This window comes from Pempheris klunzingeri, chromosome 16 (assembly GCF_042242105.1).
Source record: "Pempheris klunzingeri isolate RE-2024b chromosome 16, fPemKlu1.hap1, whole genome shotgun sequence".
In the NCBI taxonomy this organism is placed as follows: domain Eukaryota; kingdom Metazoa; phylum Chordata; class Actinopteri; order Acropomatiformes; family Pempheridae; genus Pempheris; species Pempheris klunzingeri.
In genome coordinates this window covers 3,354,404-3,379,980 of record NC_092027.1, presented here as the reverse complement: position 1 = coordinate 3,379,980, position 25,577 = coordinate 3,354,404, and the positions used below count along the sequence as shown (strand labels likewise).

The following is a 25,577-nucleotide window of genomic DNA, read 5'->3' as shown; positions in this document are numbered from 1 at the left end:
TGAGGTATAAATCTAGTATAAATCTTTTCACATGACTCACCTTTGTGACTTGTAACATAGTGTAGACAAAAGCCTTGCATTCAGAATTATCACATAGGAGTTAATTATAAGATAGGTAATGACTCCATATTTGACATTTACCATCACGTTAGTTTGTTCATGTTTCTTTATTGGGAGATATCGCAGAGATGTCATGTGTTTTATCGTTATGTGCCTTTCAGCCACATAAAGTTAGTAGTGAATTTAAATTGGAACTGTTGTGGAATGAAGTCGTTCCTTTCTCGTGGTGAAGAGATGAAAAGGTGTGCATCCTCTTTGTAGGCGTGATCGCTTTACTTAGAAAGAAGCCATAAGTGCATTTTAATTTCTCTTAAATTGATATTCAGGTGGCTCCGTTGCACTGAGAGCAGGCAGCAGCTCGTCCTCGGTTCGAGCGATTATTGACATTCCCAACGATCTCCTCACATCCCGTGCCATGGCGAGGTGACACAGAGATTCTCTGTCCTCTCCCTTCCCAGTGCACTCTGGGAGAGCGACCAAAAGCAGTTTTACGACCAAGAGCTGCTGACGCTCACTTCCTGCCAAGAATCAGCGAGATGAGGTTCAAAGTGATCAGCGGAACACATACTAACACACATAAACACCTAGACTATGTAAACCTTGGCACAGGTGTTGTAAGATTTAGTCTGGGATGAATCCACACTATCAGACTTCATCTTTAAACCTGAACGCTTTCAGCTCAAACCCGATCTTGCATGATTCTTACAATGGATGTTTGGGGGAATTTCCCTGAAGTACAGCCAACAGGTGGATGTAACAAGTCCACGTCTGTTCTCTGGGTGCTGACAAAAGGCATCCTGGGAAATATTGAAGAAGATATAGATGTGACAGACTAAAGGAAAGTCAATTGGTTAACAGTTAAGGAATAACATGTTACATATTTACCTCAGTGCATCTTTACCTTAAAGTTCTCTCAGATGTCTGTCCTGCTGTTATACTGAGCCAGGGAGTAAATTCTGACCCAACAGAGGCTGCTATGGTTGATAGATTCATGTTGCACCTGCACACCCTTGATTGTCTCAGGTAGATTACATATGATTTACTCCAGCTTTAGCATTCAACTCCAACGAGCACCATGTCACATATTCACACTTGCCCTGACCACAGCTGACCAATTGAATATAGGTATACGATATCTGAAAGAGAAGGCTGCTGACTACGATCGACAGCTGTAATTTCCCATCATTCGACTTTTCAAAGTATATAAATCAAACATAGTCAACACTTCTGGGGAGATTTTTTTCAATCTTCATTATCAAATTTGATATAAAAGTGCCTACAAAAGACCTCAAGATGTTGGTGCTGTGCTGATTGTTTGTTCTGATAACGTACAGCAACACTCGTGTCCATTGATACTTTCGATGGCAAAAAAGTCAATACAGTAGTCACATTTAATTTATTTACAGGGGCACTCACTGGTGCCTTTAGTCAAGCTACACTGTCTTCCTCAGCGATTAAAACAGACTGACAACACTGGACAGGCTCCTGCACTGTGCCGTTGTAATGAATCAGCACACCAAGACGTTAACGGCTTAGATGTTATATAGATACTTTAGATAATTACATCGCACATATTATTTATGGTCAGTATTGGTTGAGGACTACGATGCTCTCATGTCACTCTCATTCACACCTGAGAGCTGCTGGTTGAACTGTGTCATAAAGCTGATAAATGGATGTTTTTAGCAAATTTTAAAAATCTTAGCATATTTTAGTAGCTTATATGCGTTAAAATGATATAAAAACATACATCATGCTTTGAATATCTCTGATTTTTATGTTTCTTTCAGATGTTAAAACATCTGAGGTGTCATATATGTGCTTCATCAACCTATTGCTTATATGAAAAGTGTCCTCAAATAGACATTAGACAAGCAAATAGCCAGAAATGTCACTACTATTTTTAGATATTTTGCTTCCAAGACAGAATGCAATTTACTGAAATGGTTAAAATCAAACTGAGGAACATGATGGATCACCAAAAGTTAAGCTTATATTAGCAGCTCTAGCAGCATGTGGCACCACAGCCCAGCTTTATGTGTGGTAAGGCTCAACACATTAGACTTCTTGACATGCTGACTGTCCCCTCCCAGCACTGAAAGAGAGTCTGATGATTCAATAAGCGTGATGAAAAAAGGAGGGAAATCGTCTGAGTGGCAGAGAGGTCTGAATAAGAGCCAGCGGTCAGAACTGACTACAATGGAGAGGCTCGAGAGAAAGGAAAGCCTTCATTTTCAAGGCAAAGTCGTGTCTTCTCAAAAAAAAGGTTGTAATGAAAAAACAGTGTGTTTTTTTGTGTGTGTGTGAGAAAATATGAAAAAAAGAGCGGTGCATGTGATTATCGGACAAGGGCCGGACAGGGGCCAGGCAGGGCAGCCTGCAGACAGACAGAGAAAGGGACACTTACCTTGAACTCCACTCGTCCCGTCTCTGGGGCGGGGTCAGGTATTGTAACTGGGCCTGACAAGGTCAGGAGGGGACAAGAGAGGGAGACAGGGACAGTCTGCCCCTGGGGTCGTGGGGCGCTACCCCTGTGGGGGGGCCAGAGAATGTGGGGGCAGTGGGGGGAGGGAGGGCAGGTATTGGCAGATTTTCATGGGGTGCAGATGCTCAATATGCAGATGTCTAATCGAATTGTGCGACGATGAATTGGTTCCCCCTCCTGATTTGCATCAGGACAATCCCTGGCAGTGGCTCAGGGGTCAGCAGAGTTCCCCTGGACAAAATGAGCAGCCGGCAGCAGACGCCCCTGAGAACGTGTGAACTTGAAGTAGACTTTATTCAATGACAAGGATATTGATTGATTCAAATTTCTGTCTGTCTGTCTGGGAGTGCATCTGACATCTGTCATTCCAGCGCAGACGTTGTTTTTCAAAGTATGAAAATTAAAAAAATCTGTTTTTTTAATGTTTTGCTTGGATTGTACTACTATAAGGTTCAGTGTTTCCAATCAGGACCCTGGTTTGCTGCCGCCTCACTGTCTGGACTGAAATACCATTATATAAAAGAATCCACTTTGTAGTATAATGTCAAATAAACCGCGACGAGGATCAGAGCTCACCAAAAGCTTAGTATTCCTTATATATCAAGAGTTAAGTCACATTTAAACTTTCAACTCAGATGAAAAAATATTTGGCAATATTCATGTTTTGTCTTCTCAGTTTTTTTTTGTATTCAGTTTAATTCTCAAGCAGAAATATGCCCTGTTACCTACTTTCCGCCACTTCTTAACCCAAGCTATTAATAAAATGATTCATAACTTGGTGTGCTATAGCATATGTCCAGTAGCAGTGTACAGCCAGCATGAATTCTTAATTTTTCAGCCGCCTCGGTTACAGAGGCTCCAGAGGGAGCAGGACTTTCATACTGACAGAGGTTATAAAGACAGGCTTCCCTCTGACCGGGGAACAGTCAGCTCAAATTAAGGTGCTGGGAACCTCGTCACCTCTTTAAAAGAGGAGAGCCCCCAAAGAAAGAGCTTCTTCACGATAAAATTAATTAACTTAAAGCCCTAAAGAAGATTCCTGACAAGCAGAGTGCAACTGGAAAAAGAGATAAATTACAAGTTTTATTTGAAGTTTGGTGGACTTTGAGTCATGAAATCCTCTGTTGTCTCAAATTTGGCATAATCATGTATAGCCATTATCCAGTAGGCTTGAACAGATCTGGTGCATTTTCAGCCTACTTGGTCTTGATATGTATATAATGGTACTAGATGACCTGGGAATGAGAACAAGCTGGAAATAAAATCCATACACTGTGAATACCAAGCTGCATTAACAGTATGTTAAGACACAGGTTGAGCACAGTTTCAGTCCTCTTTGGACCTGTTCTCTGCACAGACACAACAGACTGTCAGGACTGCAGACCTGCCCTCCATCCAGGACTTACACAGGTCCAGAGTCAGGAAACGAGCAGGAAACATTGGTGCAGACCCATCACAACCTGTTCCAACTTCTCCCCTGTGGCCAACCAAAACAACCAAGAACACTTTCTACCCACGCAGGTGGACACTTGAATCTGTCATACAGGGTCACAGACAGTCTCTGTGTGATAACCCTGTTAGTGTTTTTGCTCATATTTACTTTATTCAGCTTTGGTGTCCATGTTTTCCTGTTTGCCTGTTTCTGCACAAGTCCATGAAAGCTCCGGAAAAACCGCAGCGAAGTTCCTCCTCCCTACACATACGTGGTGAATAAAGCTGATCCAGATTTTCTAGAGACTCCAGAGGGAGTTGTGGTGGTAAAGATGTGAACAAGATATTCCTTTGATAGATGCAACATTTGTCCTTAATTAAAATGAAATAAATGTGTTTTGTGGTCATGTCTCTGCTTGACCTCCTTCTCATAAAACATCATCACGACGTCACTGACAGTGTACAACATTTGCAGAAGTCACTCTGAAATGCTGGAGGTGTGAAAATGCAGAATCAGCTTGAGTCTCTGGTAACTTCTCTCACTGTGGAGACCTTTCAGGGTTATGTTGCCGTCTAGTGGTTACATAAGGAAGGACACACAGACTGTGTGAGGCATCACTCCCAGCAGCTGTCAGTTGGATAAACTGGCATCAGGACGTCAGTGTGGGAGAACAGATAAAGTGTGTGTGCTCACATCAAGTGGATAGGCAGCAGACATTTGTCATTGTGTGGTAGCTCCACCAGCAGTGTGTAGAGTGCTGCAGGAATGAGTCCTAAAACATTTTAGCACTTCTAGTTCCTTCATATGGAAGTCAGAGTTTTTTAAAAAACTATTCTAACTCAAACGGTCCAACTTATCAGTCATAGTGTTTTCCAATCACAGGTGGTGTCCAATTGTAGTGTTCTTTGTTTTCACAACCTGACGTTAGCTTTATCATCAGACTTCCACCAAAGTTTGACTGATAAAGTTTAAACTCTTTAGATTCAGGAATAAACAGTAAACAGTACTCTAGTACTCTAATCACTCTACAGACATGAGTTCTGTACAGTATACTGTAAGAGAGTTCTAGTATTGTTGTGTGTTGCTAGTAAAGTTCATGTGTGGTAACCTCCACCCCTGCTGACTACTGGGAATCTGCACGTTTCATCATGTATGTTGTTCTCAGAGTCTCAGTTTTCTGCTTCATTATTTGTTTCACTTTCTTTCTAAACGTGTCCTTTGTGCTGCTCAGAGCCAGAGTGATAGAGGTGTGGACACTTGCTGTGAAATGCTGAAGGCGTTTGATAGTATTAGTCTGGTGTTGTTGCTGAAAAGTCTACTCACCTTTATGATGGGTTTACTTTGCATGATCCCTTCTGGGATTATTAGACCCAAGCTAAGATGCCGTTGACCCGAGCAGACCCAAACAAATGGCAACAGCAAAATGTGATGCTGATTAATTCATCTGTATTTTCACATTAAAAAACAAATGCCTCTCTTGTGAGGATTCATACATCAGGTCAGAGTCCACTTGGATCCATTTGTATGATATCCAGAGGGCTGAACACACTGTAGCTTAAGAAAACACCAGCAACTTAAGATCTTCAATACAACACATCTCATCAGAAAAAGACTCAAAATTCATCTTAACTGACCTATCAATTAAAGAAAAACAAAAAAAATTGTTTTTGCAAATAGTAAGTAGGTTGTTAAACTCTCCTGTACTGAGATAACAGACCAACAAGAATCTGTGTGCAGCTGACCTTATCTGGCAGCTAACTTTGCTCAGACGCTGATATCGATCTCTGGTAATATTCATGTTACTCCAACTACCGTCACTGATGAGTATGTGGACTTGCAAAAAGAGACAAACCTTTGAACGTTGGGACTTTATTGAGAAGCATAACAGTACATCAGAGTCAGAATCAGACTTATTGTCATCATACAGCAAAGTACAATGAGATTTCGTCTGACCTCTCCTATATAACAGACCACAAGACATAAATAGAAATAGAAAAATAGAAAAAGAGATATATGTATATATATATATTCCAATACAAACCCAGAATCGATGCCAAATGATGCTTTGACCCATCAGGCCCTGCAGTTGGTATCAGGCTGCACCGTCATAGATCTACCGAGCCCTCTGACCCCGAAGCCTTATATTATCTACACTACATCTACTCAGGATAAAGAACGCTAGCTGGCCCAACTGGCTTCATGGGCACCTTCATGTGAACATTATATATTCATTGTTATTATCAAAACATTTCATTAACATTTCATTTACTGTGCTTTGAAACATGAATAGGAAACACATTATTGCATCAATGTAAATGAATCTTAAAATAAAGGTTCATGAAAACATCTGATCACAAAACAGTCTTTTATAAAATGATTTAAAACATCAGCTCTATATTTGTACTGAATTTTAACATATACATATCAAGCACATGTATATTATTCCTACTAAAGTGTTTTTACCAGTATAAAGTATTTTTTATTTTTCCCTCATGAAGTGAGTCACTACGTGTGTTCATCCATCAGATGTCTGGGTTCATCTTCAGAGAGCTCAGTGCTGCTGTCAGGAGCTGTAAGGTCAGAAACAAACTTTTACAGACAGTAAATATAGACTACAGTCTTGAGTTTAAAACTCTTTTTTAATTTGCATCATAAAGTGTGAGTCAGATCAGCTGAAATGAAATAAAAGTAGGTTTTTATTTGCAGGCATTTAGCTGCAAAACAAGACACATGATTTCAGTAGAACAGTTGTAAGAGCCAGAATATCTTTTGTTAACAGTGATTGTCTCTTCTACTCTGTCAAACTGAAAAGTGCATTTCTAAATAAATACATTATTTACCCTTCTGTTTCAACCTTTGCTTCTTTTCTTAGCACATCTCTCCCACCTCATCATGGTGTTGTCATATTATCATGACTCTCAGGCTCTTACAGCGCTTCAAGTTGTGGAGTGGAGAAACGGATGTGTCAGAATTGACTTAAAGACTAAATTAAGGTCAATTAATGAGCTAATCTTTGCCTACCTCTCTCAGCTTGCTTCCTTTTGTAAATGATGAATCCAGTGGCAGCGATGAGGAGGAGAGCGAGAACAGCCACAGCAGCAGAAATGGGGGTGGTCATGTCAGTGGGCTTCTCTGTTGAACAGGAACAAAAAATGAAGACCAGCACAGATGAAGCAGGTTAGAACAGAAGTACATCCATCCAATGATCTATTCACACATACATGTGTGTCTCTAAAGACATATTAAACCCCCAGTGTGTTGGACTTGAAAGACACTGACCCTTAAATGAATGAATGAATACATCATAAACAAATAAAACATGTAACTTAAACACTTCAATGGAATAAAAGCAGGTTTTGCAGGTTTCATTATTGGCTTTGTTCCATATTATTCTGAGCTGGTGTAATTAATAATCACTATTAGTTTTTGGAAGATGAATTCATCTAAATTGGTCCCAACAGTCCCAATCAGGACCCTTTACTCTCAGTCTTACCCTCGTTGGTCCTGATCACTGCTTTGTCCAGTTTGGTGACGATGTCCTCGACACCAGAGAGCTGAAACACACATTCGTAGCTCCCCCAGTCTTCAGATGCTCCTGGTGCTTTCAGGTCAGCACTCGTCTGGAAGGATCCATCGTTGTTGGGGAGGATCTCTCCGAGGGTCACACCCTCATGATGCTCCTCTCCATCTTTCCTCCAGAACATCATGGCTGCGTTAGGGTAGAAACCTGTAGCGTGGCAGGTGACTGGAGAGGAGGGAGACTTCTGGAGGAGAGACACTTTGGGACGGTCTGGAGGGAGAGAGAGAGAGAGAGAGAGAGAGAGAGAGAGAGAGAGAGAGAGAGAGAGAGAGAGAGAGAGAGAGAGAGAGAGAGACATGTACACAAAGTGAGAAACAATGAATTACATACAGTGTATCTCTACATGTGGTTCATGTTCATTGTAATGTTACTCTACCTGTTCTCAGCAGAAACCTCTTCCCATGGTCCAAAATCTTCTTCAACCACTCAGGAAAGTGCTCAGTGAGGTAGATTTTATTGAAGTTCAATCGAGCCCTTTCACTGTCCCACTTGTGTTTGGTGAGGACGGCCTGTGGTTTTGGAGCAATCCAAGTCATTGTCTTCAGGTCCAGAGCTATGAAGTCTTCTCCATCATAACTATACTGATTGAAACTGACAACCTCTCCGGTTTCATCGTCCCATTCGCAGCCGCCCATCTGCTGGACAATGCTGGTATCTGAGGAGGGAGAGACAGAGACTGCACTACGTCAGAGTGAGAGTCAGTTATTAGTGGCTGATATCACACCACACGCTTTACATAACTTCACAAGTTTGATTTTATTGTACGAATGATTAAACTATACAAGAAACAACAAAAACAGAACATCGACCCTCTTCCCATTGCTGGTTATCTTTGTATATAATTGACACTCTACTACTATCTTAACCCTTGTACTACTGTAAACTGAGAAAACAGAGGAAGACTCCAAAGGAGGCTCCATTAAGGATAAAGGCAAGGCACATTTATTTGTGTAGCACCTTTCAGACAGAAGGCACAACAACATTAAATTGCATGTAAAAGATAATAAAAGCTCAAGAAAATAACAAGTTAAAGCTTAAGAGAAGATACGACCAATGGAATAACTGTGGTTCACTAAAATGATATCATAGTAGCAGTAACACATGAATTAAAGGCACCAATGACATGATTTGAGCTCACAGATCCAAATGATATTATTTATATTGTGGCCGTATGCATCAGTCAGGTGTGTGAATGATTACATGTCCAGATCAAGATGTACATGAATAAAACACATATGTACAGGCACTGTGAGTGTGTGCACACATAAAGTGATATGTTACATGTTATATACCGTACCTCCAGTTTTGTTTAAGCGCTGCTTTAAGCTCTCTCTGAAGTGTTTGAAGAAGTAGTGACTGTTTAAACACTCTTGAGAGTGCCACTCCAAGAAATGTGCATCGTCATCTTCTATTTTCTTCACCCAGTCCTGTTTGAATTCTACTCTCCTGATGTTGCTGTCACAGTGGCCCACCTGGACTTCATCAACCAGCAGAACAGCCACAAACTCTGGGAAGTCTGGGACTCCAGAGGATTCGGTGACGGCATACTTCATGGAGTGTTTCACTGTGGGACAAAAAGGTTTTTTTACATCATTGTGTGTGTGATGGGTCGTCACGTTATCATTCCATTCATTTCATATTCCTGTCTCATACATGTACATTTATGTCCATAGTGTAAATATTCATTTATCATTTCAACATATTTATTTACTATTGCTTATTTTCTACTGTTGTTTTCTTTATTTCTTGTTTCTATTACTTGTTGCTGCTGTAACATGTGAATTTCCCCCTATGGGGGATCAATAAAGACCGTCTCAGTCTAAGTCCACTGAACTACTGCTCTCCACTAATGTGACAGCTGGAGACACTACATATGTCATTTCATCAGTTTATAGAATATGATTGATTCTTCTTTACTTTGAGGACCTTTACTTTTGAAAGTTTATCTATATTTTCCAAACAGACTGCTGTTTTAATGCAGGACTTTTACTTTTTACTGGTGATGCAGTATTCTTTCTAATGCAGCTTTTACTTTCAGTAAATGATCTCACCACCTCCTCCACCACTGAAGCTCATCAGTGTTCACTTGCTCACATTTACTGATGCATAGATGCAGTGGTTGAATGTGACAAAATACATTACATGAGCACTGAACTCAAAGTACTTGTACTTGTATTAAAGTAATATCTTCTATGCCACTTCTACTCCACCACATTTCTGCATCAAATATTGTATTTTTTACTCCACTACATTTATTTAACAGCTATGGTTTCTTCTTGTCCCTGTTGTTGGACTAATAAAGGCACATCTTATCTTGCATTATCTTCTCCATTATTGACTAGTGATCATTGAGTATTGTTGAACTTCAACAGCAGTAAAAGCAGAAAACTCATCACTAATCATTATCTGATAACTAGGCTACACTCAACAGAAACAGGACATGATCAGTCGTCTGTTCAAACACCTAAAGTGATGTGAAAATGAGCCTTGTTTGTCTGACAGGGGCCTCTAGTGCTCATGTGATTTATGACACGTGTCTGTCAGGAAGCACAAGACTTGGACGAGATAAGACAAGTCAGTGGTGTTTTCAGTCAACCACGACTCACTGCAAAATCATCTGCAAAAGTAAATATCAATACCACAACCCACAGTGTAGACTCAATTACAAGGGGATCAGGTCATCAAATCTCTGTGGGTCTGTTTGTTATAATAAATAATAATTCACACTCATAGGCACAGTTAAATACTTCTAAAGATGTTCATCATGACACAACAGAGAAAAGCTTTAATGTAATGAAACAGAATAAATAACGTCTTCATATTGTCTCGATAAAAAAGAAAAGCTGAAGGACCGAGTCCAGCTGGTACACATGTCCAGAGCCGTTTCCTCATTTGATGAGATGTGACTGTCTGGCTGGAAGTCAGTTTTGCTTTCTGCTCTGGAAGCAAATCAAAACTGTTGCAACACCTGTAGTACATAGAACATTTCCTGGTGTCCAGTTTGGTGGCATGGCTGATTCTGTCTTCACCAAACAGTGGTCACAGTGTTCAGAGTAACACAGTCAGGATGAAGATCATCACCTCCTTTAAACATCTGCCCACTGCAGTTAAGATGAACTCTCAGGCATTACATTAGCCATTAATCTACAGAGCAGAACAACTGTGGCTCTCTTTCTCTTTAATTCCAGTCCCTGACAACCAGCAGTGTTGTCATGAGACACTTTCTGACTCCAGGATTACCAGCACATCTTATCTCTGTCATCATTTGGCTGGGGGAGCATGGTATCTGTTCATTTTGCTTTTTCTGTCTGTTTCATTGACACCCTGATACTGACCGTTCATATTGCACATTATTTTTATTTAATAATTAAATAACTAATGAATGCATTTCTTTTTGGGACAAAAGAGAAACAATATAATAATAATGTTCTTTTTCTTTACCTTTTATGTTACAGCATTTCCTTTCCTCCCAGTGCAGTGTGGAATTTAGTCAATTATTCCACATTATGTCTTTTCAGTGCACTATGTCTGTCACTATCGATTCATCAAATCCTCATCACAAGAACAAACAGGTGGAACAGGTTTTAACAGGCGAAAAAAATGAACAGGTGAGGATAAGAAAAAGTTCTGGCAGTGTGGTTGAACACAGTGTGGTTCTGGATAAATGCAGTAAATGTAATTTGTTGTATGTCTCTACCTTGAACAGTGTGCAAGCTCTTTTAGTCCTCCTATAAAATACATACATAAATGTGACAATATGAATATGATGAAAAATGCTTATTCTTGGATTTCTGTCCATGTATATTATAATTGTATAGTGGGGAATGTATACGTACAGTAAAGTATTTAAATGACTACGTGCTGAAAAAGAATATGGATCCATTCCCATAACTAGTATTTGGTTTGGTTGTAGCTGGTGATGAGGATGGCCAGTCCACAATCATTTCTAATAGACAGGAAATGATAGCGTACACCTCTTATTTGAGATCTGCTCATTTTGTAATTGCATATTGATGTAATTATTGTTGAGGAAGCCTTGATCAATATGTTGGAATTACTGTAATACAGTTCTGACATTTGATTATGCTACACCCAAATACAAATAGGTGGTGCCATTTTAAAAAGACAGCATTGGGCGTTTGATCAAAAAAGCAACAGCCAAGGTTGGTTTCTTTAACCACAAAAGTTTTCTGCACCACGATCACGAGTTTAATTAAAGTCAATTAAACTAAAGCACATATGTGCATAGTTTTGTCATGCATCGACTTTTAATAATAAGAATAATAATAATAACAAACAAAAACAAAAAGAGACAAAAAACGAGGCCAAACAAAACGACTTTTACAGGTTGTAACATCTTACCTGTTGATGCAAAGTGACTCAGGACCAGCAGCACAAAAGCCTTCTTCATCTTGTTTCTAGTAGTGATGCGTCGGTCACGAACGATCCGCTTCTGAGAGCCGCTCTTTTGTTGTGTTTCCACCAGGTGATAGTTCCTGGTACCAGGCACTGTTTAGTTGCCTGTTTTACCTGTTACCTGTTTTAGTACCTCCTCTGCAGGGGCTCCAAGCGAGCTGAGTCGAGCTGACAATGTGACGTCACCAGACTGCAGGCCACTGATTGGCCAGGGAGTGACGTCACTGGATGATTCACGAGAGCGACTCGTTCACAAGAATCAAAGCCTCTGATTTTACAGACACACAGAGCAGTGAGCACAAGAGAGAGACTAGAGAGAGACAAGAGAGAGAGACTAGAGAGAGACTAGAGGGAGACTAGAGAGAGAGACTAGAGAGAGACAAGAGAGAGACTAGAGAGAGACTAGAGAGAGACTAGAGAGAGAGACTAGAGAGAGACAAGAGAGAGACTAGAGAGAGACTAGAGAGAGAGACTAGAGAGAGACTAGAGAGAGACTAGAGAGAGCACTGCTACAGTCAGACTGCAGCAGGACAGGTGAGAAACATGAGCGACAGAAAACGTTGTATTTTTAATCTGGACACATTTTAATATAACTGATAGTTGGAGGGCAGAGTGCAGACTTTGCTAAATTAAAGTTTCATATCAGGCAGACTCCAGAAACAACCTGCACAGACAAGTGTGTGTACTGTTCACCATCAGTTCAGTTAGAGGAGGAAAGACAAGCAAGGGAAGCTGCTGTTAATGAAGGTGCTGCACTGTTTTTATTTGCAGGCATTTAGCTGCAAAACAAGACACATGATTTCAGTAGAACAGTTGTAAGAGCCAGAATATCTTTTGTTAACAGTGATTGTCTCTTCTACTCTGTCAAACTGAAAAGTACATTTCTAAATAAATACATTATTTACCCTTCTGTTTCAACCTTTGCTTCTTTTCTTAGCACATCTCTCCCACCTCATCATGGTGTTGTCATATTATCATGACTCTCAGGCTCTTACAGCGCTTCAAGTTGTGGAGTGGAGAAACGGATCAATTTTGCAATCAGAATGAAAGCATTTCAAATTAAGGTCAATTAATGAGCTAATCTTTGCCTAGCTCTCTCAGCCTGCTTCCTTTTGTAAATGATGAATCCAGTGGCAGCGATGAGGAGGAGAGCGAGAACAGCCACAGCAGCAGAAATGGGGGTGGTCATGTCAGTGGGCTTCTCTGTTGAACAGGAACAAAAAATGAGGACCAGCACAGATGAAGCAGGTTAGAACAGAAGTACATCCATCCAATGATCTATTCACACATACATGTGTGTCTCTAAAGACATATTAAACCCCCAGTGTGTTGGACTTGAAAGACACTGACCCTTAAATGAATGAATGAATACATCATAAACAAATAAAACATGTAACTTAAACACTTCAATGGAATAAAAGCAGGTTTTGCAGGTTTCATTATTGCCAAAATCTAAATTACTCAACAAACCACAGACATACAGTCCCAATCAGGACCCTTTACTCTCAGTCTTACCTTCGTTGGTCCTGATCACTGCTTTGTCCAGTTTGGTGACGATGTCGTCCTTCACACCAGAGAGCCGAAACACACAGTCGTACCTGCTCCAGTCTTCAGGTGTGATTGATGAAAGTTTGAGGTCAACGCTCGTCTGGAAGGATCCATCGTTGTTGGGGAGGATCTCTCCGAGGGTCACGCCCTCATGATGCTCCTCTCCATCTTTCCTCCAGAACATCATGGCTGCGTTAGGGTAGAAACCTGTAGCGTGGCAGGTGACTGGAGAGGAGGGAGACTTCTGGAGGAGAGACACTTTGGGAAGGTCTGGAGGGAGAGAGAGAGGGTGGGGGACCTTAGTAGAGAAAGATAATTAAGGGCAAACAGAAGGAAACCAAAGATGAAGCAAGTCAATGATGAAAAAAAAATCTAATTCTGAAATAGATAAAAAGACCCAATTAAAGACGTGTGAAACGAGCTGAAAGACATCACATTGTTACGCACAGTGACTCACCTCCTTTGCAAGCATGTAGAAAAAAATCTAAATAATATAAATGATCCTCCATTTGTCACAACACAAAATTGTAATCCCTTTCTTTGTCCAGAAACATGTCAATGCAACATGACCATGAGAGAAGCTCCCTATTTATATATAATGTAATAGCACCCAAAAATGTCTCATCTAATTGAGGAGGGAAGAAAGTAACGTCAGACTGGAGTGATATCACACTGGAAGTTCAGCCTGAAGAGGCTGTATGAACATCGGGTCACGTGTTGCTACCTGTTCTCAGCAGAGAGCTCTTGAGAAAGCCCAAATACTTCTTCAGCCACTGAGGAAAAATCTGAGTGAGGTATATCTCATGGTGTTTTAGTTCAGCTCTCTCAGCATCCCATCTGTGTTTGGTGATGACAGCCTGTGGGTTCGGGGCGATCCACGTCAACGTGTTCAGGTCAAATGCTATGAAGTCTTCTCCACCGTAACCAAACTGCATAAAAGCGTTAACGTCTCCAGTCTCATCATCCCACTCACAGCCATTGGTCCTCTGTATGATGTGGATGGCTGAGAGACAGAAACAGAGACTGTAATTAACAACGATGTACAGATGAGGTCTCCAGTGGAAAGTCTTGTGGTGTATTTATGATTCAAGAGCATTTAATCAGTGCACATTTTATTTCAAAGAGTGATAAAACTTTTTTTTAATGATTTTGTTGTCTTTCATTCTGTACACACCAAACTGTATAAACTTTAGACACAAAGTCACACTAGTGTGTGTCGCCCCACAACTTAAGGTTTATGATAACCTTTGTTATATTCCTGCACAAAAAGGATGTGTTGTCAAAATATATAAATGAAAACACTATATACAAAAAATGAATCCCAGCACAGCAGTGTTTGCTCCCACTGGCTTTTTAAAAGCATCAGTTGTTGGAAAGTGGCAGAAATATAACTGTTCAACAGCCCTGAAGAGGATCACCTTAACAACAACCAAGGTGCTGAACAGTTTGGCAGTAAAATGTGAAATATAACATAGCATAGACTGTACCTCCACTTTGGTTGAAGCGCTGCTTCAAACTGTTAATCATGGCTTTGAAGAAGTTAGGCTGAATCTCAGCACACTCTCGATTGTACCACTCCAACCGCTGAGGATCTTTTTCAAAGTACTTCTTTCCAGAGTCCAGTTTTGGTTCTACAATCTTTTTGTTGCTGTCGCAGTAACCAACCACAATTTCATCAACCACTGCAGCAGCCACAAACTCTGGGAAGTTTGGGACTCCAGAAGATGCAGTGACGTAGTACTTCAGGGAGTGTTTCACTGCAGGACAAACAAGGTTTACATAAATATCATTATTAATACGATGTACTCAGTATGACTCTGTGAAATCATATAGTCTTATTCAGTTGTTCAGTTCTGTTCAGTTATTCAGAGTCTGCTGTAAAATGTGATCTCACCTGGTGATGAAACGTCACAAAAGACAAGCAACAAAAATAACTTTTTCATTTTATTTAGATGAAGATGTTTGGGTCAAGGAGCAGGGTTGGCGGTTATGTCCTCCGTCCAATGTGGCAGAGTTTCTACTCTGTCTGAACTAAATTAGGGAACTGTGTGAAATTTGGGTGGGGTGTGGGGGGGTGTCCTGTTTCACTTGATAAAAAAAGGAAAACCATCTCACACTTTTCTAATATTTTCTTTGGATCCTTTGAAAACACCTTTGAACACACTTTCATTTTAAAGCCACCAAACAGCATCTTTGTGGCCACTGAGGGAAAAGATTGACTCGTCAAAGTTGACACATTAATAACATTTTTCAGAAACAAAAGCTTTTTGATATGTTTCTTACATCCCAGTTGCTTAAATAGTAAAACCTTTTTTCTTCTGTTTGTCAGGAGGACATGTGGTGAGTGGCTGGCTGATGAGGGAGTGGGGAGCAGGAGGGGAGATGCAGGGGGGACTCAGGTGAGGGGAATGAGATGCAGGACAGATTTGCAATGACAGGAGAAAATGTGAGGGTGGAAGGAGAATGGCAATGGTTTGGTTTGGGGAAGTGGGAATGTGGCCTGAGGAAGAGACAGAAAAGCAGAATCTGGCCTTTAGTGCTTTTTTTTGTAAATGATGATTCAGATTCTGTAGTTCGTAACTTCTCTTAAATCATTTGTCCTCTGGAAACCTGGACCATCAGAGCTGTCAGCATGTTTTTAATTTCAATAAAGTTAAAACATCATTTCCTGTGGTCGATTGCAGTATTTTCTTTCAACATGTCAAGGGGAAAATGAAGGGACTTCTCATTTCTGCTGCTTAAGTGCAATCATGATGACAGCACAGTGACATTATTGTGCTCATGCAATTATGCACAGATATGATTAACTAAACGCGACCATTGTAACTACTTAAATATATAATAAAGGCAAATGACAGTGATAATGGAGACACATGCATTGTACTAGAAGTAATTGTAGTTTTTGCCTTATTGCACAGTTATCTGTGTCTCAGTGTTTCCTGAGGCATAAATTCAGCTAAAAACTGACAAAATAAGTTGGAGGTATCCATAAAATATTTATTTTTTGTGCAAAATCAATTAAACTGTTAATGTACATTAACTGCACACAACTGCAATTTTAAAGAATCATTTAAACTTAGACCTTAAGTTAAAAATGTTGGACTGTGTGCAGGAAAACGTCACTGACAGCTGTAGATATGGGAAACTAAAACCTGTTTCTCACTGAGCTGCTTTCTCATTCCTACAGTTCTAAGTCCGTCTGTCTCCTGCACAACCAGGCACGAAGCAAAAATGAAAACATTTTAGCTGACAGGATGAAGAACTCACTGTGATCAGTTAAGAGCTGCATCCATGACAGAAGTTTGAGAAGAGGAAGAGTCTGAAGCTCGGCAAGAAAAACGGCATAACGACATATAAACTGACATAATACTGATGTTGTATACATAGTTACATACATAGCTCATAGTTCTGAATGCTGAAATACATGTGAGAGATTAGAGTAATAAACCATTTAAGATCAACAAAGAAAACACTTCTTTGTGTTAAATAGAAACATCCCGTTAATTGAACTGGTTTCTGCCTTTATTTAAGATAAGATAAGATAAGATATTTATTTATTGATCCCTCAGTGGGGAAACTTTGCTGTTACAGCAGCTCAAAGGGACAGACAAAAAAAAATAAAAGCACACAGTTAAGAATTAGAAAAATTAAATAGCAGAATATAATATAATATATACAGTGGTAAAAACCTATGTACACAAAAAAATGTAATTACAGAGACAACAACAACAGGGTGAAGTGAAGTGGGGTGAGAATTATTGTACAGTTTATGTTATAGTAAAGTGCACAGGTGGTGGTGGTGGTTGGTGCAGCAGACTATAATGCAGCATTGTACAGTCTGACTGCAGTCGGGATGAAGGACCTGCGGAAGCGCTCCTTCTTACACCTGGGGTGTATCAGTCTGTGACTGAAGGAGCTGCTTAAGGCCCCCACAGTCTGATGCAGAGGGTGGGAGGTGTTGTCCAAGATGGAGGACAGTTTGGACAAGGTCCTCCTCTCTCCCACCACCTCTATGGGGTCCAGGGGGCAGCCACAGACCGAGCCGGCTCTCTTAATTAGTCTGTTGAGCCTGTTCTTGTCCCGCTCAGAGCACCCCCCTCCCCAACACACCACTGCATATGAAACCACAGATGCCACCACAGTCTCGAAGAAGGTCCTCAGGCGTGGTCTGCTCACTCCAAAGGATCCTAGCCTCCTCAGCAGGTATAGACGACTCTGACCCCTCTTGTAGAGAGAGTCAGTGTTGTCTGTCCAGTCCAGTTTATTATTAAGGTGAACACCCAGGTACTTGTATGTCCTCACTCTCTCGATGCCAAGTCCCTGGATGCTCACTGGTGCAGTGATGGAGGGTTTCTTGTGGAAGTCGACCACCATCTCTTTTGTCTTGCTGGCGTTGACTAGGAGGTTGTTCCGTCCACACCAGTCGACAAAGTCCGTGATGACCGTCCTGTATTCACAGTCGTTCCCCTCTGACACACACCCCACGATGGCAGTGTCATCAGAGAACTTCTGGAGGTGACAACTGTCTGTAGCGTACCTGAAGTCTGATGTGTACAGGGTGAAGAGGAAAGGTGACCGTACCGTTCCCTGGGGGGCCCCTGTGCTGCAAACCACCACATCAGACACACTGTCCTGCAGTCTCACATACTGGGGTCTGTCCGTGAGGGAGTCAGTGACCCATGCAGCCAGCTGGTCACTCCCGCCTTTCACCCGAAGTCAGCTGGGATTGGCTCCAGCTCCCCTGCGACCCTGACGGATAAGCGGTATAGAGAATGGATGGATGGATCTCCTAGTCTGACATCTGTGCTGAGACAGTGGAATGAAAATGGCTTCGTGACGAGCAGAAGCATCTTTCTCCGTTGCCATGGTTGTTCCTTTTCCAGTTGAAGAGTCCTGCGATGCAGAGTGCCAGGAGGAGCAGTAGTCCTACAACAACTCCGATGACAGGACCAGCAGAAAGCTCAGAGGGAGAAACTGGAGGCAAAACAAAACATGAACACTATAATACTGGATGGACCTGATATTGGAGCCACTTATAGTTCAACTACATGGAGATAATGATGTGAAAAAGCAGGTGTGGAACAAAAGGTATTTAAGTGAGCACAGAAGCAGTTTTGGTTTCCTTTAATACTTGCATTTGTTACCCCTGTGCTGATGTAAACGCTTCATATCGCTAACACAGGACTAACAGTATAGGCCTATAAAGAAGATCTCAGTGTTAACTGCACAGACGTTATCTCTGTTTAATACACAGTCACTGTGAAGTCCAGATTCCTGTCTTACCCCAGTTGGTCCTGATCACTGCTTTGTCCAGTTTGGTGACGATGTCGTCCTTCAAACCAGAGAGCTGAAACACACATTCGTAGCTCCCCCAGTCTTCAGATGCTCCTGGTGCTTTCAGGTCAACGCTCGTCTGGAAGGATCCATCGTTGTTGGGGAGGATCTCTCCGAGGGTCACGCCCTCATGATGCTCCTCTCCACCTTTCCTCCAGAACATCATGGCTGCGTTAGGGTAGAAACCTGTAGCGTGGCAGGTGACTGGAGAGGAGGGAGACTTCTGGAGGAGAGACACTTTGGGAAGGTCTGTAGGGAGAGAGACAGAGAATTACATACAGTGTATCTCTACATGTGGTTCATGTTCATTGTAATGTTACTCTACCTGTTCTCAGCAGAAAGCTCTTCCCATAGTCCAAACCCTTCTTCAGCCACTCAGGAATTTGCTCAGTGAGGTAGATTTTAATGAAGTTCAATTGAGCCCTTTCACTGTCCCACTTGTGTTTGGTGAGGACGGCCTGTGGTTTTGGAGCAATCCAAGTCATTGTCTTCAGGTCCAGAGCTATGAAGTCTTCTCCATCATAACTATACTGATTGAAACTGACAACCTCTCCGGTTTCATCGTCCCATTCGCAGCCGGCCATCTGCTGGACAATGCTGATATCTGAGGAGGGAGAGACAGAGACTGCACTATGTCAGAGTGAGAGTCAGTTATTAGTGGCTGATATCACACCACACGCTTTACATAACTTCACAAGTTTGATTTTATTGTACGAATGATTAAACTATACAAGAAACAACAAAAACAGAACATCGACCCTCTTCCCATTGCTGGTTATCTTTGTATATAATTGACACTCTACTACTATCTTAACCCTTGTACTACTGTAAACTGAGAAAACAGAGGAAGACTCTGAAAGGAGGCTTCATTAAGGATAAAGGCAAGGCACATTTATTTGTGTAGCACCTTTCAGACGCAAGAATGTACAAGTACATGAATAAAACACATATGTACAGGCACTGTGAGTGTGTGCACACATAAAGTGATATGTTACATGTTATATACCGTACCTCCAGTTTTGTTTAAGCGCTGCTTTAAGCTCTCTCTGAAGTGTTTCAAGAAGTAGTGATGGGTTATACACTCTTGAGAGTGCCACTCCAAGAGATGTGGATCGTCATCTACTATTTTCTTCACCCAGTCCAGTTTGAATTCTACTCTCCTGATGTTGCTGTCACAGTGGCCCACCTGGACTTCATCAACCAGTGCAACACCCACAAACTCTGGGAAGTCTGGGACTCCAGAGGATTCAGTGAAGAAATACTTCATGGAGTGTTTCACTGTGGGACAAAAAGGTTTTTTACATCATTGTCACGTTATCATTCCATTCATTTCATATTCCTGTCTCATACATGTACATTTATGTCCATAGTGTAAATATTCATTTATCATTACAACATATTTATTTACTATTGCTTATTTTCTACTGTTGTTTTCTTTATTTCTTGTTTCTATTACTTGTTGCTGCTGTAACATGTGAATTTCCCCCTATGGGGGATCAATAAAGACCGTCTCAGTCTAAGTCCACTGAACTACTGCTCTCCACTAATGTGACAGCTGGAGACACCACATATGTCATTTCATCAGTTTATAGAATATGATTGATTCTTCTTTACTTTGAGGACCTTTACTTTTGAAAGTTTATCTATATTTTCCAAACAGACTGCTGTTTTAATGCAGGACTTTTACTTTTTACTGGTGATGCAGTATTCTTTCTAATGCAGCTTTTACTTTCAGTAAATGATCTCACCACCTCCTCCACCACTGAAGCTCATCAGTGTTCACTTGCTCACATTTACTGATGCATAGATGCAGTGGTTGAATGTGACAAAATAAATTACATGAGCACTGAACTCAAAGTACTTGTACTTGTATTAAAGTAATATCTTCTATGCCACTTCTACTCCACCACATTTCTGCATCAAATATTGTATTTTTTACTCCACTACATTTATTTAACAGCTATGGTTTCTTCTTACTTCATAATTCATGTTTTACATGCAACATATAAATAAATGTCCCTGTCGTTGGACTAATAAAGGAACATCTTATCTTCTCCATTATTGACTAGTGATCATTGAGTATTGTTGAACTTCAACAGCAGTAAAAGCAGAAAACTCATCACTAATCATTATCTGATAACTAGGCTACACTCAACAGAAACAGGACATGATCAGTCGTCTGTTCAAACACCTAAAGTGATGTGAAAATGAGCCTTGTTTGTCTGACAGGAGCCTCTAGTGCTCATGTGATTTATGACACGTGTCCATCAGGAAGCACAAGACTTGGACGAGATAAGACAAGTCAGTGGTGTTTTCAGTCAACCACGACTCACTGCAAAATCATCTGCAAAAGTAAATATCAATACCACAACCCACAGTGTAGACTCAATTACAAGGGGGTCAGGTCATCAAATCTCTGTGGGTCTGTTTGTTATAATAAATAATAATTCACATGTGAGGATGTTTTGTTTTATAGGCACAGTTAAATACTTCTAAAAGCTTTAATGTAATGAAACATACTTAATTCTCTTATCAACTCTTATAGCAGACAAGGAGTTTCTTTTTATGATATCTAGTTAAAGTAGCAACAAGCCTTGCTGTGCCTAATGGGTCCACATTCAAATGTGAAACTGACCCTAACCCTAACTCTCAGGCAGTACATTGGCCATTAATCTACAGTGCAGAACGACTGTGCTCTCTTTCTCTTTGATTACAATAGTGAAGGACGTGTTTTGTTGGAAAGGAGAAAGACTTGCTAAATTACTATTTTTTCTGCACTATTAGGGACAGAAGTCATCTGATAAAAACTGGACAAGGAATGAAAAAATACAAACAGATTTTATTTATGAAACAAGATTGAACGCTGAAAAATGTTCCAGTCCCTGACAACCAGCAGTGTTGTCATGAGACACTTTCTGACTCCAGGATTACCAGCACATCTTATCTCTGTCATCATTTGGCTGGGGGAGCATGGTATCTGTTCATTTTGCTTTTTCTGTCTGTTTCATTGACACCCTGATACTGACCGTTCATATTGTACATTATTTTTATTTAATAATTAAATAACTAGTGAATGCATTTCTTTTTGTGACAAAAGAGAAACAATATAGTAATAATGTTCTTTTTCTTTACCTTTTATGTTACAGAATTTCCTTTCCTCCCAATGCAGTGTGGAATTTAGTCAATTATTCTTTTTATTAGTCTTTTCAGTGCACTATGTCTGTCACTATTGATTCATCAAAAATAAAATGCATACAAAAAATAAATGCAGTAAATGTAATTTGTTGTATGTCTCTACCTTGAACAGTGTGCAAGCTCTTTTAGTCCTCCTATAAAATACATACATAAATGTGACAATATGAATATGATGAAAAATGCTTATTCTTGGATTTCTGTCCATGTATATTATAATTGTATAGTGGGGAATGTATACGTACAGTAAAGTATTTAAATGACTACGGGCTGAAAAAGAATATGGATCCATTCCCATAACTAGTATTTGGTTTGGTTGTAGCTGGTGATGAGGATGGCCAGTCCACAATCATTTCTAATAGACAGGAAATGATAGCGTACACCTCTTATTTGAGATTTGCTCATTTTGTAATTGCATATTGATGTAATTATTGTTGAGGAAGCCTTGATCAATATGTTGGAATTACTGTAATACAGTTCTGACATTTGATTATGCTACACCCAAATACAAATAGGTGGTGCCATTTTAAAAAGACAGCATTGGGCGTTTGATCAAAAAAGCAACAGCCAAGGTTGGTTTCTTTAACCACAAAAGTTTTCTGCACCACGATCACGAGTTTAATTAAAGTCAATTAAACTAAAGCACATATGTGCATAGTTTTGTCATGCATCGACTTTTAATAATAAGAATAATAATAATAATAATGTCAGTGGCATTATTGTGAGATCAGTGTGACTAAAAAGTGAAAGTGAAACTATAACTCCTGTGAGAGTGTGGCGCAGGATTGAGGCCAAACAAAACGACTTTTACAGGTTGTAACATCTTACCTGTTGATGCAAAGTGACTCAGGACCAGCAGCACAAAAGCCTTCTTCATCTTGTTTCTAGTAGTGATGCGTCGGTCACGAACGATCCGCTTCTTAGAGCCGCTCTTTTGTTGTGTTTCCACCAGGTGATAGTACCTGGTACCAGGCACTGTGTTACTACCTGTCCTGCAGGGGCTCCAAGCGAGCTATATAGTTCTGACAACGTGACGTCACCAGACTGCAGGCCACTGATTGGCCAGGGAGCGGAGTCACTGGATGAGTCACGAGAGCGACTCGTTCACAAGAATCAAAGCCTCTGATTTTACAGACACACAGAGCAGTGAGCACAAGAGAGAGAGACTAGAGAGAGACAAGAGAGAGAGACTAGAGAGAGACTAGAGAGAGACAAGAGAGAGACTAGAGGGAGACTAGAGAGAGACAAGAGAGAGACTAGAGAGAGACAAGAGGGAGACAAGAGAGAGACAAGAGGGAGACAAGAGGGAGACAAGAGAGAGACTAGAGAGAGACAAGAGAGAGACAAGAGAGAGACTAGAGGGAGACAAGAGGGAGACAAGAGGGAGACAAGAGAGAGACTAGAGAGAGACAAGAGGGAGACTAGAGAGAGAGACTAGAGAGAGAGACAAGAGGGCGACAAGAGGGAGAGACTAGAGAGAGACAAGAGAGAGAGACTAGAGAGAGACAAGAGAGAGAGACTAGAGAGAGACAAGAGGGAGAGACTAGAGAGAGACAAGAGAGAGAGACTAGAGAGAGACAAGAGGGAGACAAGAGGGAGAGACTAGAGAGAGACAAGAGAGAGAGACTAGAGAGAGACTAGAGAGAGACTAGAGAGAGAGACTAGAGAGAGAGACAAGAGGGCGACAAGAGGGAGAGACTAGAGAGAGACAAGAGAGAGAGACTAGAGAGAGACAAGAGAGAGAGACTAGAGAGAGACAAGAGAGAGACAAGAGGGAGAGACTAGAGAGAGACAAGAGAGAGAGACTAGAGAGAGACAAGAGGGAGACAAGAGGGAGAGACTAGAGAGAGACAAGAGAGAGAGACTAGAGAGAGACAAGAGGGAGACAAGAGGGAGAGACAAGAGAGAGAGACTAGAGAGAGACAAGAGAGAGAGACTAGAGAGAGACAAGAGAGAGAGACTAGAGAGAGACAAGAGAGAGACAAGAGAGAGACTAGAGAGAGACTAGAGAGAGACTAGAGAGAGAGACTAGAGAGAGACTAGAGAGAGACTAGAGAGAGACTAGAGAGAGAGACTAGAGAGAGACAAGAGAGAGACAAGAGAGAGACTAGAGAGAGACTAGAGAGAGAGACTAGAGAGAGACAAGAGAGAGACAAGAGAGAGACTAGAGAGAGACTAGAGAGAGACTAGAGAGAGAGACTAGAGAGAGACTAGAGAGAGACTAGAGAGAGACTAGAGAGAGACAAGAGAGAGACAAGAGAGAGACTAGAGAGAGACTAGAGAGAGAGACTAGAGAGAGACTAGAGAGAGAGACAAGAGAGAGACTAGAGAGAGACAAGAGAGAGAGACTAGAGAGAGACTAGAGAGAGAGACTAGAGAGAGACTAGAGAGAGACTAGAGAGAGACTAGAGAGAGACTAGAGAGAGCACTGCTACAGTCAGACTGCAGCAGGACAGGTGAGAAACATGAGCGACAGAAAACGTTGTATTTTTAATCTGGACACATTTTAATATAACTGATAGTTGGAGGGCAGAGTGCAGACTTTGCTAAATTAAAGTTTCATATCAGGCAGACTCCAGAAACAACCTGCACAGACAAGTGTGTGTACTGTTCACCATCAGTTCAGTTAGAGGAGGAAAGACAAGCAAGGGAAGCTGCTGTTAATGAAGGTGCTGCACTGTTTTTATTTGCAGGCATTTAGCTGCAAAACAAGACACATGATTTCAGTAGAACAGTTGTAAGAGCCAGAATATCTTTTGTTAACAGTGATTGTCTCTTCTACTGTGTCAAACTGAAAAGTACATTTCTAAATAAATACATTATTTACCCTTCTGTTTCAACCTTTGCTTCTTTAGCAAAGTAGCAACAAGCCTTGCTGTGCCTAATAACTCTCAGGCAGTACATTGGCCATTAATCTACAGTGCAGAACAACTGTGGCTCTCTTTCTCTTTGATTACAATAGTGAAGGATGTGTGTTTTGTTGGAAAGGAGAAAGACTTGCTAAATTACTATTTTTTCTGCACTATTAGGGACAGAAGTCATCTGATAAAAACTGGACAACAGACTGTCAGGACTGCAGACCTGCCCTCCATCCAGGACTTACACAGGTCCAGAGTCAGGAAACGAGCAGGAAACATTGGTGCAGACCCATCACAACCTGTTCCAACTTCTCCCCTGTGGCCCGGCACGCCAAAACAACCAAGAACACTTTCTACCCACGCAGGTGGACACTTGAATCTGTCATACAGGGTCACAGACAGTCTCTGTGTGATAACCCTGTTAGTGTTTTTGCTCATATTTACTTTATTCAGCTTTGTTGTCCATGTTTTCCTGTTTGCCTGTTTCTGCACAAGTCCATGAAAGCTCCGGAAAAACCGCAGCGAAGTTCCTCCTCCCTACACATACGTGGTGAATAAAGCTGATCCAGATTTTCTAGAGACTCCAGAGGGAGTTGTGGTGGTAAAGATGTGAACAAGATATTCCTTTGATAGATGCAACATTTGTCCTTAATTAAAATGAAATAAATGTGT

The 25,577-nt window shown here is 41.0% G+C and overlaps 3 protein-coding genes across 3 annotated transcripts; all 3 read right to left on the bottom strand.

Annotated features, from left to right (window-relative positions):
* Positions 1-5,830: 5,830 nt before the first annotated feature.
* Positions 5,831-11,999, bottom strand: LOC139215705 (major histocompatibility complex class I-related gene protein-like). The gene is made up of 6 exons (XM_070846750.1): positions 11,920-11,999; positions 8,855-9,121; positions 7,934-8,212; positions 7,471-7,767; positions 6,999-7,109; positions 5,831-6,547 (listed from the first exon to the last, which is right to left on the bottom strand). The coding sequence occupies exons 1-6, from the start codon at positions 11,966-11,968 to the stop codon at positions 6,483-6,485; spliced, it is 1,068 nt and encodes a 355-aa protein (XP_070702851.1). The 5' UTR covers positions 11,969-11,999; the 3' UTR covers positions 5,831-6,482.
* Positions 12,000-12,721: 722 nt separating this feature from the next.
* On the bottom strand, positions 12,722-15,929 carry LOC139215704 (major histocompatibility complex class I-related gene protein-like). Its single transcript, XM_070846749.1, has 5 exons — positions 15,416-15,929; positions 15,009-15,278; positions 14,246-14,524; positions 13,489-13,791; positions 12,722-13,176 (listed from the first exon to the last, which is right to left on the bottom strand). The coding sequence occupies exons 1-5, from the start codon at positions 15,462-15,464 to the stop codon at positions 13,043-13,045; spliced, it is 1,035 nt and encodes a 344-aa protein (XP_070702850.1). The 5' UTR covers positions 15,465-15,929; the 3' UTR covers positions 12,722-13,042.
* A 2,354-nt stretch (positions 15,930-18,283) lies between these two features.
* LOC139215706 (major histocompatibility complex class I-related gene protein-like) lies at positions 18,284-22,955 on the bottom strand. The gene is made up of 5 exons (XM_070846751.1): positions 22,876-22,955; positions 19,867-20,133; positions 19,181-19,459; positions 18,805-19,104; positions 18,284-18,495 (listed from the first exon to the last, which is right to left on the bottom strand). The coding sequence occupies exons 1-5, from the start codon at positions 22,922-22,924 to the stop codon at positions 18,311-18,313; spliced, it is 1,080 nt and encodes a 359-aa protein (XP_070702852.1). The 5' UTR covers positions 22,925-22,955; the 3' UTR covers positions 18,284-18,310.
* Positions 22,956-25,577: the final 2,622 nt, after the last annotated feature.